At 45.3% G+C, this 18060-nt stretch overlaps 1 protein-coding gene across 1 annotated transcript in view; it reads left to right on the top strand.

Moving 5' to 3' along the window:
- The window catches only part of LOC142301786 (ras-related and estrogen-regulated growth inhibitor-like protein), a 29800-nt gene extending 18359 nt beyond the window's left edge, over positions 1-11441 (top strand). Inside the window, exon 4 of the mRNA XM_075342806.1 lies at positions 7923-11441. Within this exon, the coding sequence (XP_075198921.1) occupies positions 7923-8351 (429 nt within the window). The 3' untranslated portion in view covers positions 8352-11441. The remainder of the gene's footprint in view (positions 1-7922) is intronic.
- Positions 11442-18060: the final 6619 nt, after the last annotated feature.

The following is an 18060-nucleotide window of genomic DNA, read 5'->3' as shown; positions in this document are numbered from 1 at the left end:
AATAGAAAGGTGTGAGACCAAAATGAGCATTAAGTCTTGATGTGTATGGGACTTCATAGCTTAGGCCACTTTAAATACCCCTGTCCGTCGCCAAGCATCAGAATAACAAGCTGTTTCTCAAAATTCAACACAAAATACCACTTTTACTGACTACTGCAGTCTCAATATTAGGCCGGTTTCAGATGTCTGTGTTTAATCAGGTACAAGCCACACGCTTGTGTATGGTAATATGTGTGTCATACGTGTGTCACATGTGTGTTTGCATATGTGTGACACGTACCGGAGAAAACACGTGTCTTTGAAATAAAACGATTTTCTATATTCACCTGTATCCAATGATGCGGTCTTCGGCTCTGCTGTCTCCTTCTTCTGGCCCACGCTAATTATGCTCATTGAATATTCACTGCACCTCGGACCTGGAAGCAAGAGCATCGCCGGGGACAGCATCGGTGACCGCATCGCCAGTGACAGATGAGTATACAGCAAGCAGTGTACAATGCTGGCCAAAAGTATTGGCACCCCTGCAATTCTGTCAGATAATACTCAGTTTCTTCTTGAAAATGATTGCAATCACAAATTCTTTGATATTATTATCTTCATTTATTTTGCTTGCAATGAAAAAACACAAAAGAGAATGAAACAAGAATCAAATCATTGATCATTTCACACAAAACTACAAAAATGGGCCAGACAAAAGTATTGGCACCCTTAAGGCCCCGTCACACATAGAGATAAATCTTTGGCAGATCTGTGGTTGCAGTGAAATCATGGACATATTGTTCCATTTGTACACAGCCACAAGCCTGGCACTGATTGTCCACAATTTCACTGCAACCACAGATCTGCCGCAGATTTATCTCTGTGCGTGACAGGGCCTATAGCCTAATACTTGGTTGAAACAACCTGTAGCCAAAATAACTGCGAACAACCGCTTCCGGTAACCATCAATGAGTTTCTTACAATGCTCTGCTGGAATTTTAGACCATTCTTCTTTGGCAAACTGCTCCAGGTCCCTGAGATTTGAAGGGTGCCTTCTCCAAACTGCCATTTTGAGATCTCTCCACAGGTGTTCTATGGGATTCAGGTCTGGACTCATTTTTGGCCACTTTAGTAGTCGCCAGTGCTTTCTATCAAACCATTTTCTAGTGCTTGTTGAAGTGTGTTTTGGGTCATTGTCCTGCTGGAAGACCCATGACCTCTGAGGAAGACCCAGCTTTCTCACACCGGGCCCTACATTATACTGCAAAATTTGTTGGTAGTCTTCAGACTTCATAATGCCATGCACACGGTCAAGCAGTCCAGTGCCAGAGGCAGCAAAGCAACCCCAAAACATCAAGGAACCTCCGCCATGTTTGACGGTAGAGACCGTGTTCTTTTCTTTGAATGCCTCTTTTTTTTTTTTTCCTGTAAACTCTATGTTGATGGCTTTTCCCAAAAAGCTCTACTTTTGTCTCATCTGACCAGAGAACATTCTTCCAAAATGTTTTGGCAAACTCCAGCCTGGCTTTTTTATGTCTTGGGGTAAGAAGTGGGGTCTTCCCTAGTATCCTACCATACAGTCCCTTTTCATTCAGACGCCGACGGATAGTACGGGTTGACACTGTTGTACCTTCGGACTGCAGGGCAGCTTGAACTTGTTTGGATGTTAGTCGAGGTTCTTTATCCACCATCCGCACAATCTTGCGTTGAAATCTCTCGTCAATTTGTCTTTTCCTTCCACATCTAGGGAGGTTAGCCACCGTGTCATGGGCTTTAAACTTCTTGATGACACTGCGCACCGTAGACACAGGAACTTTCAGGTCTTTGGAGATGGACTTATAGCCTTGAGATTGCTCATGCTTCCTCACAATTTTGATTCTCAAGTCCTCAGACAGTTCTTTGGTCTTCTTTCTTTTCTCCATGCTCAATGTGGTACACACAAGGACACAGGACAGAGGTTGAGTCAACTTTAATCCATGTCAACTGGCTGCAAGTGTGATTTATTTATTGCCAGCACCTGTTAGGTGCCACAGGTAGGTTACAGGTGCTGTTAATTACACAAATTAGAGAAGCATCACATGATTTTTCAAACAGTGCCAATACTTTTGTCCACCCCCTTTTTTATGTTTGGTGTGGAATTATATCCAATTTGGCCTTATGACAATTTTTTTTTATTTCATTGAAGACAAATTAAATGAAGATAATAATACCAAAGAATTTGTGATTGCAATCATTCTCAAGATTAAACTGAGTATTATCTGACAGAATTGCAGGGGTGCCAATACTTTTGGCCAGCACTGTATGTGCAGTGACGTCCAGGAGGTCATCGGAGTTCCCAATGAACTCTGATGACCTCCTGATGACACCCACGCTAAAGCAGGTGTCACGATGGTGATTTCATGGATTCATCAGAGTTCATTGGGAACTCTGATGACCTCCTGGAGTCGCTGCACACACACACTGCTTACTGGCTGGTCACCTGTCCCTGGTGATGCTGTCCCTCGAGGACATCGCTGGATACAGGTGAATATATAATATCTTTTTATTTCAAAGACACGTGTTTTCTCCGGTATGTGTCACATGGATCACATCAGTGTGCAATCCATGTGATGCCGGAGAAAAAACGGATAGGTCACTGTGTGTACGTGAGTGGCCACGAGGGGTCACACGGTCCGTGTGAAAACACAGCCATGTGTGTAATTCCAGAGAATAACATGGGTGTGTGTGGCATCCGTGTTAAAAACAGATGTCACACGTACCTGAAACACGGACGTCTGAAACCGGCCTTATTCATTCCCATCATGACAAGTGTCTTTACTGTAGAACATAGTAGAGCCCCTATGGCTTTTATAACCTGCTGCTAATATGATGCATAGCCAGACACCAGCTTATAGCCAAATCCTCTTGTGCGAAGGACTCCAGATCACTAATATTCTTGGATACACAGTTATTAGTGGAAATGCCCACTCTACAAACAGGAGAGCTCCTATAATAACCCTGCAGAGCTACTCTCCTCTATGGTGTCATCCATTCTGGATTGCATGGAATTTCAGATTTTTGTTTTATTCACCTCCTGAATATCCTGAGAATACATACATTGTTTTTGGCTGATGTGATCTCACACACATTGCATTGTTCGGGTACAGACTGCTGTAAACACAGTCTGTACTCTGCTGACCATACACATAGGGAAAAGGCTGAAAGTTTGATATTCCTTGTATGTTGATGCCACCTGAAAGGTAATGGCATAAATCTTGAGACTCCTTACAACCCTGCAGTGATTGTCATCTTTTATAGCATTGGTAGAATATATGCAGGTTTTGCATTGGTTAATGTCCTACTTGTAAAGGGAGTGGTGACCGCACACATCCAGCCTGTAGAAGAATTAAATGGTAAAAAAAAATTGTCACAAGGCATGGGCACATTGTTTAATAAGTTACTCTTAAACGTTTAATAAATAACTAAAAGTAGCAGGGAAAATACCAGTGACTTTCCATTGCCCGCTGTACAGATCCTCAATAACAATATTGATTGGTTGGAGATCTGAAAAGACAGAACAGACATCTGAGGAGCATAACAAGCCGAGCGAGCCACTGTACCAGCGTAAGATCATGTGCAGAATGTCAAGTGAGATAAGGAGAATCACTACCACCTGCTGGACTAGCACAACGCCTTATGTTTATGCAATTTCACTAACCATTTTCACATATTTTCTAGTTTGATTAAGTATTGAGGAATGCAATAATTTCTCAAAATTAAGAGTGGAATGTACCTAGCATGTAACACTTCTTTATTGTGCTCATTAAAAATTAAACAAAATCCTGCCTGGCATAATGTAAGTTTGTGAGGCCATGATGTGTATCACTATTTATTATTCAAGTATTTCCCTAGGTATAATAGTTATTTAGGACCACTTTGCCATCTCATGTAAATGGGGAACTTGGGTCTATACAATTAGTTGTCGGATGAGTGATCGCTTCCCCATGCAAGGGAGCTGTCAAATGAATGATCGCTTCCCCATGCAAGGGAGCTGGCGGATGAATTATCACTTCCCCATGCAAGGGAGCTGTCCAATGAATGATTGCTTCCCCATGTAAGGGAGCTGTCGAATGATCGTTTCCCCATGCAATAGAGCTGTCCAATGAATGATCGCTTCCCCATGCAAGAGAGCTGTCGAATAAATGCTCGCTTCCCCATGCAAGGGAGCTGTCGGATGAATTATCGCTTCCCCATGCAAGGGAGCTGTCCAATGAATGATTGCTTCCCCATGCAAGGGAGCTGTCAAATGAATGATCGCTTCCCCTTGCAAGGGAGCTGTCAAATGAATGATCACTTCCCCATGCAAGGGAGCTGTCAAATGAATGATCGCTTCCCCATGTAAGGGAGCTGTCGAATGATCGTTTCCCCATGCAATAGAGCTGTCCAATGAATGATCGCTTCCCCATGCAAGAGAGCTGTCGAATAAATGCTCGCTTCCCCATGCAAGGGAGCTGTCGGATGAATTATCGCTTCCCCATGCAAGGGAGCTGTCCAATGAATGATTGCTTCCCCATGCAAGGGAGCTGTCAAATGAATGATCGCTTCCCCTTGCAAGGGAGCTGTCAAATGAATGATCACTTCCCCATGCAAGGGAGCTGTCAAATGAATGATCGCTTCCCCTTGCAAGGGAGCTGACCAATGAGTGATCGCTTCCCCATGCAAGGGAGCTGTCAAATGAATGATCGCTTCCCCTTGCAAGGGAGCTGTCAAATGAATGATCACTTCCCCATGCAAGGGAGCTGTCGGATGAATGATCGCTTCCCCATGCAAGGGAGCTGTTGGATGAATTATCGCTTTCCCATGCAAGGGTGCTGTTGGATGAATTATCGCTTTCCCATGCAAGGGAGCTGTTGGATGAATTATCGCTTTCCCATGCAAGGGAGTTGTCGAATAAATAATCGCTTCCCCATGCAAGGGAGCTGTCGGATGAATGATCGCTTCCCCATGCAAGGGATCTGTCGGATGAATTATCGCTTTTCCATGCAAGGCAGTTGTAGGATGAATGATCGCTTCCCCATGCAAGGGAGCTGTTGGATGAATGATTGCTTCCCCATGCAAGGGAGCTGTCGGATGAATTATCGCTTTCCCTTGCAAGGGAGCTGTCGGATGAATGATCGCTTCCCCATGCAAGAGAGCTGTCGGATGAATGATCGCTTCCCCATGCAAGGGAGCTGTCGGATGAATGATCGCTTGCCCATGCAAGGCAGTTGTAGGATGAATGATCGCTTCCCCATGCAAGGGAGCTGTTGGATGAATGATTGCTTCCCCATGCAAGGGAGCTGTCGGATGAATTATCGCTTTCCCTTGCAAGGGAGCTGTCGGATGAATGATCGCTTCCCCATGCAAGAGAGCTGTCGGATGAATGATCGCTTCCCCATGCAAGGGAGCTGTCGGATGAATGATCGCTTCCCCATGCAAGGGAGCTGTGGGATGAATTATCGCTTTCCCATGCAAGGGAGCTGTTGGATGAATTATCGCTTTCCCATGCAAGGGAGTTGTCAAATAAATGATCGCTTCCCCATGTAAGGGAGCTGTTGGATGAATGATTGCTTCCCCATGAAAGGGAGCTGTCGGATGAATTATCGCTTCCCCATGCAAGGGAGTTGTCAAATAAATGATCGTTTCCCCATGCAAGGGAGCTGTCTAATGAATGATTGCTTCCCCATGAAAGGGAGCTGTCGGATGAATTATCGCTTCCCCATGCAAGGGAGCTGTCGAATAAATGATCGCTTCCCCATGCAAGGGAGCTGTCGAATGAATGATTGCTTCCCCATGCAGCGCCTATCTCCTGAATGATAAAAGGGTTAGGCGGTAAAATTTAAATTGCCCAACATTTACCATATCTCCCCAAACATCATCTGTCGGGGGTGTCGGGAGGCTCCCATACACATTTGAGATTTACCCAATCTTAGAATATTACCATTTGGATTAGGCTCTGCTCACCATAACATATTTCTTCTGTTTTTAAGGGATTTTCTGAGACCAACAAAATTGGGCTTGTTCACATGCTGGTTTTTTTCCATACATTTTTCAAGAATAAGAAAACAGTGCACTTTACAGAACCAGAAAAGTTAATGGTTTTTCTGGAACCTCATGCAGTTGCTACTTACCTTTTCCTTTCAGATTTGAACAGTCAGAGCATGTTTTCAAATCTGCAGCTTGACAATTCTTCCAGCGTTTTCACCCATTGAAATTAATTGAAAACAACAAACAAGTGTATTGTATGCAGCGTTTATACAGCCAACCCTCTGGGTTTTGGTACTGAAAGGTTTGCTGGTAAAATTCCATGTGTTCACATACCCTAAGAGCAATAAATTGCACTGCTATAGGAAAGTAAACAGAGAGCAGAGGGAAACACTGGAGCTATTATGTGCAATTTATCTACATGACCGCTGCAGTCAGTCACTGGCGTCCAAGGCCTTTGCTGTCTTCCTTGGCATCACTGTTGATGTCAGCAATAGGCTGTAGTGGTCATGTGGGTAAGCAGACCGTGACTACTACAGGTTAGTAAACAGAGGCCAGTGGGGAACACTGGAGTCATGGGATTCGTCTTCTAATTAATGGCTCTTTTGTTATTTTATGTCAATTAGCCTAGTTTTTGTCAACCCCCGAAAACCCCTTTATTGAATCAGAAACATACAGTATCTGCATTGAGTGCTGTCAGGTTAAATGCAGCATTACGTTCATCCAGCCTTGATTGTTTTCTTTTTGATCCCCTTCTGAGATAAATTTATAATACATACCCTATAAGGCAGTGATCCCCAACTTTTCTTACCTCAAGAGGCAAATTTAGCTCTGTAGGTTGCAAACCACATCCAGAGGCCCTCCCGAATAGTTGGATCCATCTCCTGTCTCCCCCACAGTAGGTACACACAGGGCCTCTATTATTAGTATCCAGATCTGCTCTTCTGTGTGGGGTCTACTCACAAAAGTCACCATGTGAAGATCTGCTCATCACAGTAGTTTGCTAGACCTGTTGCTAATGAACCATATAGGCAGATAGCCATGAGGTACACATCATGGTTTCTCGAGCCACGTGTGTCTCCTGAGCCACGGGTTGAGAATTTCTGCTATAAGGGAACATGCATGTATTTGCACTGGCTCTGACTAGAGTAGATCCCCGACAAAGAGATGCTAGAAAGGGTGGTCCTAAAGAACAAGAACCAATCAAACCCATTGTTTTTACTTAAAATGAGCTACTTGGTTGATCCCCTGCCTCTTGCACACTAGGAGATCCTCTGCTGTGTTTTCCTGGGCTACTGGCTGGCAGGTTGATTGACAGTGCAAGCTTCCATGCTGGATCTGGGAGCGAGGGGCTGACTGCTCAGGTGTTCCATCTTCTGGGGAATTGCTCTACTTCTTTAGTGAGCATGCTCTCCCAGAACCTTGCCAGTCATACTTTCTGGTTCTGTTGTTGTGCTGTTGCCCTGTGTTCCTCCCTGTGCTCTGATCTTTGTTTCCTGACCCCGGACTGTTGTTTGACTCCTCTCTGCCCGCTTCCTGTTCTTGTCGTGATCTCCGGCCTTTTGACCTCGGACCGTTACCTGACCACATTTCAGTGTTCTCCCTAAATCCATTACGTGCCTTCCCGGAATTCAAATCCTTGGATCGTAACCTGACTACACCTCTGTGTATTACCTGTGTACATACGTGTCCTCCTGTTACCAGACTCCGGCTTTCCTGACTACTCTATCGTTTGTACTACCTGTAAGTAGTGACTAGCATCACACCAGCATTGATATTGTTAAGTGAAGGACCTGCCACATGATCATGAGTTGCTGAATTACTTGATTATGGGATGTTTATTTGAAAGGTTTCCAATCCTTACTACCAAAATAGATCTGCTCTGTGAAAGTGATTAGGTCTCTGGTCTTTACTAATGACATTTCCTTATTTCCCCATAGGAGCCTACAGATGAAAGCTGTGCTGAGGAGGAGAAACGCATTCAGTGGGCAGATGGTTTTGTTCTCGTCTACAGCATTTCTGACAGAGCAAGTTTTAATGTAGTTAGTCAGACAATTGAGCTCATCAAAGCTTCCAAAGACTGCTTAGGCCCGGAGAAACTGCCGATAGTCATTGTAGGCAACAAACGTGATCTCCATCACCTACGAACAGTATCCAGTGAAGAAGGAAGGCTCTTGGCTCTTTCTATGGACTGTGACTTCTATGAGGTTTCAGCAGCAGAGGCCTATCATGGTGTGCTGATGGTATTTCATGGATTAGTAGACAAAATTAAAGAATCCAAATTGGTTACAAAGAAGGGGACGGGAATACGAGGTATTGTAAAGAGCATGTCTGCAGTGTTTGCCAGGAGAAGAACGGACTCTCTGTAATACCGGAGAAAAGCTCCCAACGTTTGGAGAACTTGTTCCTGCTTCCTTTTTTATCTTTTCCTGGAGATTCTTCGAGACAACACTTTAACTAAAACTGTTCCTTTCTCTGCTGTTGATCATTGCTTTTTATTCAGTTGGTTAAATGGTTTACTTGACAGCTTCTAAAGATGTCACTAAAAAGTGGAGATGTTAGAAATAACCACAGATTGCAGCAAAGCAGTGGAAACCTCAGTCTGATGAGATTTACCACAAATTAGGAGGATCAAAAGAGTCCTCATCTTTCATCTGCGTATTATCTTTTATCAGGCCTGTCGGCTCTTGCTGCTGCCTGCGCTGTTTTGTTTTCAGTCATGTATCTTGGCTACATCTTTGCGTAGATTCCCATACACACTATGAATATACGAGTGCATCCTGCTTGGTAAAATGATGATGTACGTATTCCCATTAGTGCCTTATTTCTGTCTTCTGTGTGTTCTCCGCGATGTCCCTTGTATACACTGAGAGGAATGCTCCTTTATGTGGGTAAGGAATGTGTGGTGCAGACATTCCATGCTGTGACAATACAGAGGCACCTCATGGCTAATTGCAGAAATCACAATAAACAGATGTCTGTATACTTTGCGGTAAAACCATAAAGTGAACTAGTTCATTCCCCAGACTGGGAATAAAAAGCTTATGGACTTTATGCTGAACCTGTTCACCCACAAGTTATTTTTTTTACATCGTCAGGATTACCAATCCCATGTGTAAGTGGAGATATACGCAAGTTATACACTTGACTGGTAGAATCAGTTATGATAAACTTCAGAATTAAGGCATATAACCTTTTAATTAACCCCTTTGCACGATCCTCCTTATCGTTACATCTTTTCCAGGGGCCTTGGAACTTAGGAGGGTGGGGGCAGAAGAGGTCCTTTTGCCCGAAGACCTATGAAAGACACATGATAGTTGAGGGCCTTGTTTGAGGTTTTACATTATGGCCCACAAGCTTCAAGTAAAGGCAGTGAAAGTGGCACGGCGGTATTGTGTAGAATGGACCAAGGTGCTGAGCTTAAAGGGGCATTCTCCAAGATCCTATCCCAATATGTAGTTGGAGTTATTTTAATAATATTAGTAAATACCAATACCAGTTAGAAATGTAGTATAGTTCTTGTGATTCGCTATGTTGCTTACCTCATGTTCAGGGCATTGCAGGACCTTTTTAATTATCCATGGTTATGACCACACATATTGTCACAGTTAGTTTCTAGTGGTTGTAACCATGGATACCTAAGGTTCTGCAATGCCCTGAACATGAAGTAAGCGACATAGTGAATCAGGAGAACTATACTACATTGGTAATTGGAGGTATTTACTAATATAATTATTATTACACCTAATACTTATTTGGATAGCATCTTGGTGATGGAAATACCCCTTCAAATTCTTACACAGCAGTTGCTGTCAGTTGGTTATTAAAGTGAACACACTATGCAACAATGGCCAGAATCTGAAGGAGGTCAGAGAAACTCCCTGGCCTAACAGCCTATATAGACCATGATAAATGGCTACCATGAGATATAATCAGCTAGACAAATGGAGGGAGCTACATTGTCACCATATCTAGCACCCCCTCTCTGATAAAATAATCTAAGGGGCTGTCAATGCAGCTGGAGGTGTAAGGAAGGCCTCACATCTGCCATCTTCTTACTTTTAGACCCTAAAGGCCCAGTCACACACAACGATTTACCAGCGATCCCGACAATGATATGACCTGATAAGGATCGCTGGTAAGTCGCTGGGAGGTCGCTGGTGAGATGTCAAACAGTCAGACCTTACCAACGACGCAGTAACGATACAGGTCGCAGTAGCCACCTGTATAACGATCGGCAGTCATTGGGACCCTGTCGCACAGTGTCAAACACAGTGATGCGTCCTGCCCAGCAGGACATCGCCTTTGAAGAAAATGGTCCGAACCATTCCGCAACAACTAGAGATCTCACAGCAGGGGCCTGATCGCTAGTAGGTGTCACACATAACGAGATCGTTGGTGAGATCGCTGCTGCGTCACAGAAACTGTGACTCAGCAATTATCTCTTTAGCGATCTCGTGTGTGACGGGGCCTTAAGGTTTATCTGAAAGGCCATAATACACATCAGAAGTATTACAGTGTATTACGCAAGTGATTATATGTTCAAGTCCCCTAGTGATCAACAACAAAAAAAAATCAAAGTGCAAAAATCACTTTTCCTATTTAAATCAATTATGATTGTGTTTTTTTACATAATAGATTTGTCCATAATGATCCAAACGTTTAAAATGACTATTTTGTATTTATTCTGTACAGTGAGCCCCATGTTATAATCCCCCTTGTAATAGGTTCAGACATCACTATGTATACCTAGAAGTCTTCTTTATACTATGTAGTACAGTCTTATGTGCCTGTCTTCCTATGTCCAGTAATGTGTCCGCCATTCCTGGTAAAAGCACCATTGATCGCAAATTCCAGGGGTCTATTTATTGTAAGGGTACGTTCACTTTTTATTTTTTGTACATAGAGGTAAATGTTGGGAGTTTTTCCCAAAGTAAACCTCACATAGAAGGAAAATACGTCCTTCTGTGTTGGAAAGCTAATCAGACCTTACTTTCTTATAATATTACAAAAAAAAAAAAGTCTTCTGTGCATAACGGCCCAGAGAATCCCAAAAGTGGAATAAACCGTACCATGTGCAAACTGAATGAGCAAATAGTTCAGGAGCTTAAGTTGGTAAAATCAAACAACGCTCTATAATGTTTAATGTGTACTGTTGATTCATAGAGATCCATTTATAACGTCTCTGGAACAAGTGACTTTGTCTGTGATACGTTTGACAATCTGTCATGTTTTGGCAATTCCTTTTTAAGTGTAATGTACCCAAGAGCTTCTGTAAGTGTTATATATAGTATGTACATATAGAATTTGTATATTTGTATAGAGCTGTGTCTTTTATTGTATATGAACACCTTACCTACATAAACTGGTCAAAGAAATGTATATGTACATAGCAAAGTAAAATATTTAAAACAGTGTGCATAATATATTCAATATATAAATAAAATATTCTTACCCTATGTATGCCTGTCATTTTCATGTGTTTTGCAATAACCTTAATTAGTGTCATGAAGTATAAAGGGGATTACTGGGGACTGGGGCTCCTAGATTTGCCCTCAGTCTTGGGGGCAATAGCTGTCCCTTATCCCAGAGGTACTTCTGATGGTGAAGAGGTCTACACCGCCAACCTCGTCCTGCTCCTGGCCAGCCCTGCTCTAATAACCCTGGGGAGGGCTGGGAGAGGAGTGGTTAAACCTCACACAAATAGACAAACAGGGAACCACAATGATAACTCACAACAATCACACACAGAGGAATTAGACAATACGTGATCAGGAGGAAATATAGAGCAGAGAGGGATAAACAGACAAGAGAATTCCCACAACACACCAAACAGCACTCAGTAGTTCACCAGCAACTGGATCACAACAGCACTTGCATCAGTGATAGGTTTTTCATAATATGTGATCCTAGAGGTAACAAGCGGGCTAGGCGAGATTAACCTCTGCCAGCCCGATCACTAACACACAACTGTTTGACACCCAGGCCTGCTTCTGCAACTTAGAAGCCCCAGGGAAAACAGTGTGGAGTGTCACACTGTTGGGAGTCTTTGGGGTGGACAACGCCAGATACTGCCATGACACTCAGCGAGTTTTGAGCTAAACGCCATGAGACAATTAGAGAATATGGCTCTTAGGAGCTACCCATGTCTCCAGCAGATGGTCATAGTCATTTCTAGCTGTAGAAACAAATGGTTGGGCATGATCCACACTCATGGAGCCTGTGGCATGTTGTAGTACTATCTACAGGTCATGGTGGGCTTGGGTTAACGCATAAAACTGGAAAAGGTGGAATCAGGGTGGCACAGGAGCGGGCCAAGAAATGTCAGCTCCAGTGGATCTGATACAGAGGCATGAAAAAGCTTGCGCACCCCTTGTTACCACTACTGTTATTGGAAACAGTCAAGGAAGTTGAAGATGAAATGATTTCTAAAAGGCATAAAGTTCAAGATGACACAGATCCTTTTGTATTTTAGGCAAAAAAAATATAAAAAACATTATTTTTTTATATTTTTAAATTAGCTAAAAGTAAAAAAATACCTTTTCAAAAGTTTGGGCAACCTGCATGGATAGTACCTAGTAACACCTCCTTTGGCAAGTATCACAGCTTGTAAACACTTTTTGTAACCAGCCAAGAGTCTTTCAATTCTTGTCCACTATAAGTTGTGGCCACCACCAGTAAGCTCTTATATACAATATTCTATAATGCTGTATATAAGTGCTAAAGTTGATCTGTATAATGTAAAAAAACACCATTTATTATACTCACTTGTTGGCCGGTCCGATGGGGGTCGCTGGTCTTGTTCCGGCGCATCCTCTCTGCTTGCAATCACCATGTTTCTTACTTTAGGTCATGTCCTATGCCATCCACACAGTGGTCTCCATTGTGCTCCTGTGCATGCGCACTTCTCTCTGTAATGCGCACTCGCGGGTGTTCTTTGACCTTTTCCTGCATCTGCACATTACTGTACTGTGATCTGCCCATACAGGGCAGAGAGAAATGCAGGAGTGCAATTTCAGACTCTGTGTGGCTAAAGTAGGACGTGTCATCAACACGAAGCAAGAAGGAAGATAGCGATTGCAAGCGGAGAGGAGGTGCCGCCGGACCGAGACCAGCGACGCCCATGGGACTGGAGGTGCAGGTTCTGCAGGTGAGTATAATAAAAGCACTTTTTTACATTATACAGATCTGCCTTGGCACTTATATACAGAATTCTAAAATACTGTATATAAGTGCTTACTGTTGATGGCCGCAGCTTATATTGGGACAAATCTGATGACAGATTCCCTTTAAGGGCTTTTCATCCATTTTTCCTTAGAAAAATCTTCTAGTTCTGTAAGATTACTGGCTTGTTTTGCATGCACTGCTCTTTTGAGGTCTAGCCACAGATTTTCAATCATGTTCAGATCAGTGGACTGTGAGGACCATCGTAAAACCTTTAGCTTGCGCCTTTTGAGGCTGTCTATTGTGGATTTGGACGTGTTTTTAGGATCATTATCCATTTGCACTGGAAATGCGGGGTGGCACATTTCCAGTAGCAGGGGCCCTTCTTTGTGAATAAAATTTGGTCCAGCTCACACAGGACATTCTTGCCCAAGACGACGGGCACATCTTCTTTGATTAGCTCTGGAACCAACAAGATTCCTTTTGTCCCCCACCTCCTGTCTGTAGAGGTGAACCTTCATCCACACGACCCCAGTAACTGGGATTGGTTGTTGGTTGGCAGCAGTCACTCGGATCAGTGTCTCTCGCTCGGGATTGGAAAGCGCCAGGAAGTGCTCATTGAAGTATGCTTCGGACATGGTTGTTACTTGCGACCTGGTATCTGCTAAGCAGTCTACTTGGATGCCCTCGAAATCAGCATGCAGGATACGGCATCTGGCCACTAGATTCTCATTGTCATAAGGGGCGGACTCTCTTCTTGCTTCCCCCACAGTGTACCACACTACCACGGAGATTGGTGATTTAGCAGCAGCTCTCGTTCAGTTTGGGAATCCTTCCGGCACTCTCTGGCCCAATGGCCCCGATTGCCTCACTCCCGACAGAATACGTCCTCTCTCCTGCGGAATCTGCTCCGGTTCTGGCGTTCAGTCTCTATAGGTTGACTGGGGGACTAGTAGAACCATGGTTGGCCTAAATGTCGCGACTCCATGGTGGGACGTGGAGGGTATGGATGGTAAGGATATTGTGGAGCTGAGTAAAAGGCTTTGGTGACCGAGAGATTTTTCATCACCTGTTTCATCCAGATCAGCTTTTCCTGCATGTTCGTCAGGGAGGCCTGTAGGTTCTGCACCGCTTGTATGAGGACCACTTCCTGGGTGGGGCCTCAGCTAGGGCTGGCGGTGTAGTGGTGTATGACTCCAGAAGCGTAGACCTCTTTCTTGCTTCGGGACACTGTTTCCGCCAGAATATTCCGAAACGAGAGGGTCTTGTCCGCCCAGACATGTTCCTTCAGGGATGACGTCATAAGAGGGTGTTATAAAGTCCCAGTATAAATTGTTTCGGAAGTATTCGGCCAACGGGCCCTAAGCCATCACCTCCTGTAACGCCATGGCATACTGGGAAACCTCCTCTTCTTCCCCCTGTAATCTAGAGAAGAATTTTGCCCGGAGGTGTCCTGCGCTTGCAGTGTCACCATACATCTCTTCTAGGAAGACCACTAGCTCTTTTAAAGTGCTGCGCGTGTTCTCCGGTTGTAGGCAGATGCTTCTACGGGCTTCTCCCTCTCTGGGGTGGTCAAGGCAATATCTACTTCAAGGGCAGGGCTGATGTTCTAAATGTTCAGTATGCCTTGTAAGCGGGACACCCAATCCGAATACAGCATGTTTTCTTCAGCGCTCTATTGGGAGACCCAGACAATTGGGTGTATAGCTACTGCCTCCGGAGGTCACACAAAGTATTACACTAAAAAGTGTAAGGCCCCTCCCCTTCTGGCTATACACCCCCCGTGGGATCACGGGCTTACTCAGTTTTAGCTTTGTGTGCGAAGGAGGTCATACATCCACGCATAGCTCCACATTGTATAGTCAGCAGTAGCTGCTGACTATCTCGGATGGAAGAAAAGAGGACACATATAGTGTCCCCAGCATGCTCCCTTCTCACCAGATGGTGTTGCAAGGTTGAGGTACCTATTGCTGGTACAGAGGCCGGAGCCCCACATGCTGTTTTCCTTCCACATCCCCTTGGAGGGCCCTGTGGAAGTGGGATCTGTCGGCCTCCAAGCCCTGAGGCCGGGCTCCATCCACAGACCCAGAAGAACCTGATGGATGTGGAGCACGAGTACTATCAGGGACAAGGCCCTGCATCGGTCAGGTACTCGGTGTCTCCGGCAAGCACAGCACGCTCCGGGCTTGCTGGGCGTTATAGTGCGCCGGGGACATTAGTGATGGGCTTATGTTGCTGCAGCCATGGCTGAGCGACGGGTCATGTTTAGGAACTTGCGCCGACCGCTCATACGGCGGCGGCGCTGATGTGACTTGTAGTGCGCCGGGGACTTGGCGCCGACCGCGCTTTTACGGCGGGGGCGCCTGTAACTTTAGTCCCCGGCTTCTGAGGCCTGGCACCGCTTCGTTCCCGCCCCCAGCCCTGCCAGTCAGAGGAGGGGCGGGACGCTGTACAGATCTCAGCGCAGGGAGCTGGAGTCTGCTTTGCATTCTCCAGCCCCCTCTCACTGAACACAGGAGATGCCGGGTTCCCGCTCTTGGCTGGGGCTCGCCCACGGCCCGCCCCTCTGCACAGGACGTGGAAGAGAAGCCGGCAGCCATTATGGTTTCCACTCTGGGAGAACGGAACCAGGCACAGGTTTTTGAGCGACCTCATACTCGCGCTGGGCGGGCGATAGGCAGTACTGGTCCCACTAATACTGAAGTGGGCTTTTGAACTGTGTGCGGATATGCGATGCAGCACTGTACTGTCGCTATTCTGGGCATACTCTCCTAGATGGCTAGACAAGTGTTCAATGATTAGTCTGCAGTATTTGTTGGCAGATTTGGCAACAGCAAAGTGCCAAGGCACAAGCTTTCATTGCCGCTTCGTTTGCAGGTGCTGCAATTGGGTTTATTGTCATGCTATACATGCACTATATGTCGTTTTTCTTGGCTAATGCACCTAGTTAAACAGACAATAGCAGCAGTAAGGCAAGGCTGCCAAGGCACAGGCTCTCAATGCTGCTTGATTTGCTTGTACTGCAGTGTTTTTCTGTCATGCTTGTCTGCTATACATTTCCTGTATGTCGCTATCCTTGCCTCATGCTCCTAGTTAACTAGACAACAGCAGCAGTAGAGCAGTGGTGCCAAGGCACCAGCTTGCAAGGCTGCTTCATTTGCATGTGCTGGCAGTGTTTACTGTCATGTTTGTATGCGATACATTCACTGTATGTCGCTATCCTTGTCTCATACTCCTAGATATATAGACAATAGCAGCAGAAGGCCTAATGTGCTAAGCCACAAGTTTCAATGCTGCGTGTACTACATGTGCTGAAGTGTTTACTTGTACTTCAGGCTTGTATGCTATACATTCACTGTATGTCGCTATCCTTGTCTCATACTCCTAGATATATAGACAATAGCAGCAGAAGAGCTAATGTGCCAAGCCACAAGTTTTCAATGCTGCGGGTACTACAGGTGCTGAAGTGTTTACTTGTACTTCGTGCTTGAATGCTATACATTCACTGTATGTCGCTATCCTTGTCTCAAGCTCCTGGATAAATAGACAACAGCAGCAGAAGAGCTAATGTGCCAAGCCACAAGTTTTCAATGCTGCGTGTACTACATGAGCTGAAGTGTTTATTTGTACTTCATGCTTGTATGATTATTTACTGTACGGTCGCTATCCTAGGCTATGCACTTAGATAGCTAGACAACAACAGCAGAAAAAGAAAAGGCCAATGAGGACTTTATCTGTTGCTTGTACTGCATGTAATACGAGTCTAGGACCCCAGTGCGGGCAATTGCTTGACCGGGGTTTTCGGCTATATGTGGTTAAAAGAACCACCTGTGCTTCCTGTCCAGAGACAGGGACGAAATTGCAGTTTCTTTCCGCTGTTATATTGGCTGTGACTATGGCTGACATCTTACAGTCTGGCAGCCCACGCAGTCCTTGGGCAATATAGTTGCAATGCCCCTGGCCACCATGATTTGAGGAGCAGCTCAAGGCTCCAGGGTGGTTTTCACGCGTCCCAGGGGGCAGGCTCCGACACGGACGTCAGTTCAAGAGGGCCTAAGCAGGCTCGCTGGGAATAGCCCTCGACTCCATCAGTGAAAGAGTCAGCTTCACAGCAGGGGAGATCTCTTTTCTAATATCGCAAGCAATTGCGTACTCGTCTGGCCCTCTGATCCTAGAGATGCAGTCCAGAAACGCAACGCTTTTCACGATAAGCGTTCTCCGACCGTATTAATGAGACACTCTCCTCCCTGATTGGACAAGCGCTAGCCCAGGTCCAAATGTGGATCTCCCGATCTCCAGGCTTGCAGCTGGATCTATAGTTGTAGTGGTGGATGGGGCTTCACGTCAAAATGCCATTGACAGATAGATAGGTTCTGGCCGCAATCTGTCTATGAAGCTATCGGCAGGTCGGTTGCTCCGGCAGTCGCAGCCGTGAAGGCACTCCAAGCTATTTCAGATAGTGTTGCGCAGAGGGACGCTGTCACCGGTACATCTCGGTCTCAGCAGCGTCTGTAATCTCGCAATCGCCGCATGGCGAACCATGCTGTTAAGGCTGTCCGAGACTCTACGAGCCGGACGTCGGTGGCATCGGCCATCTCCGTATTTTTTACGCAGAGCCTAGTGGTTAACAGATTGGATCAGATGCTTCTTCCAACAAAGTGCTTAACCAGGTTGCCTTTATCTAGTGATAGTCTGTTGGTAAGGGTTGAATGAATTCATTCAACTGTCCAAAACGACTCAAAAGGCCCAGAAGGGCATAGATTCCTAGCAGGCTCAAGTACGCCCGGGGAAGGCAGCCGGAGGAATCGCTACCAAAGCGTTTTTTTCTCATAATTTTCAGCCTTCTCACTCCGCTACCGCGGGGAGCAGACTCCCCCGCTTTAGCGACATTTACCTACCACAGGTCAAAGGCCG

The sequence above is a fragment of the Anomaloglossus baeobatrachus genome, chromosome 4 (assembly GCF_048569485.1).
Source record: "Anomaloglossus baeobatrachus isolate aAnoBae1 chromosome 4, aAnoBae1.hap1, whole genome shotgun sequence".
NCBI classification, from domain to species: Eukaryota; Metazoa; Chordata; class Amphibia; order Anura; family Aromobatidae; genus Anomaloglossus; species Anomaloglossus baeobatrachus.
This window is presented reverse-complemented; position numbering and strand designations above follow the sequence as displayed.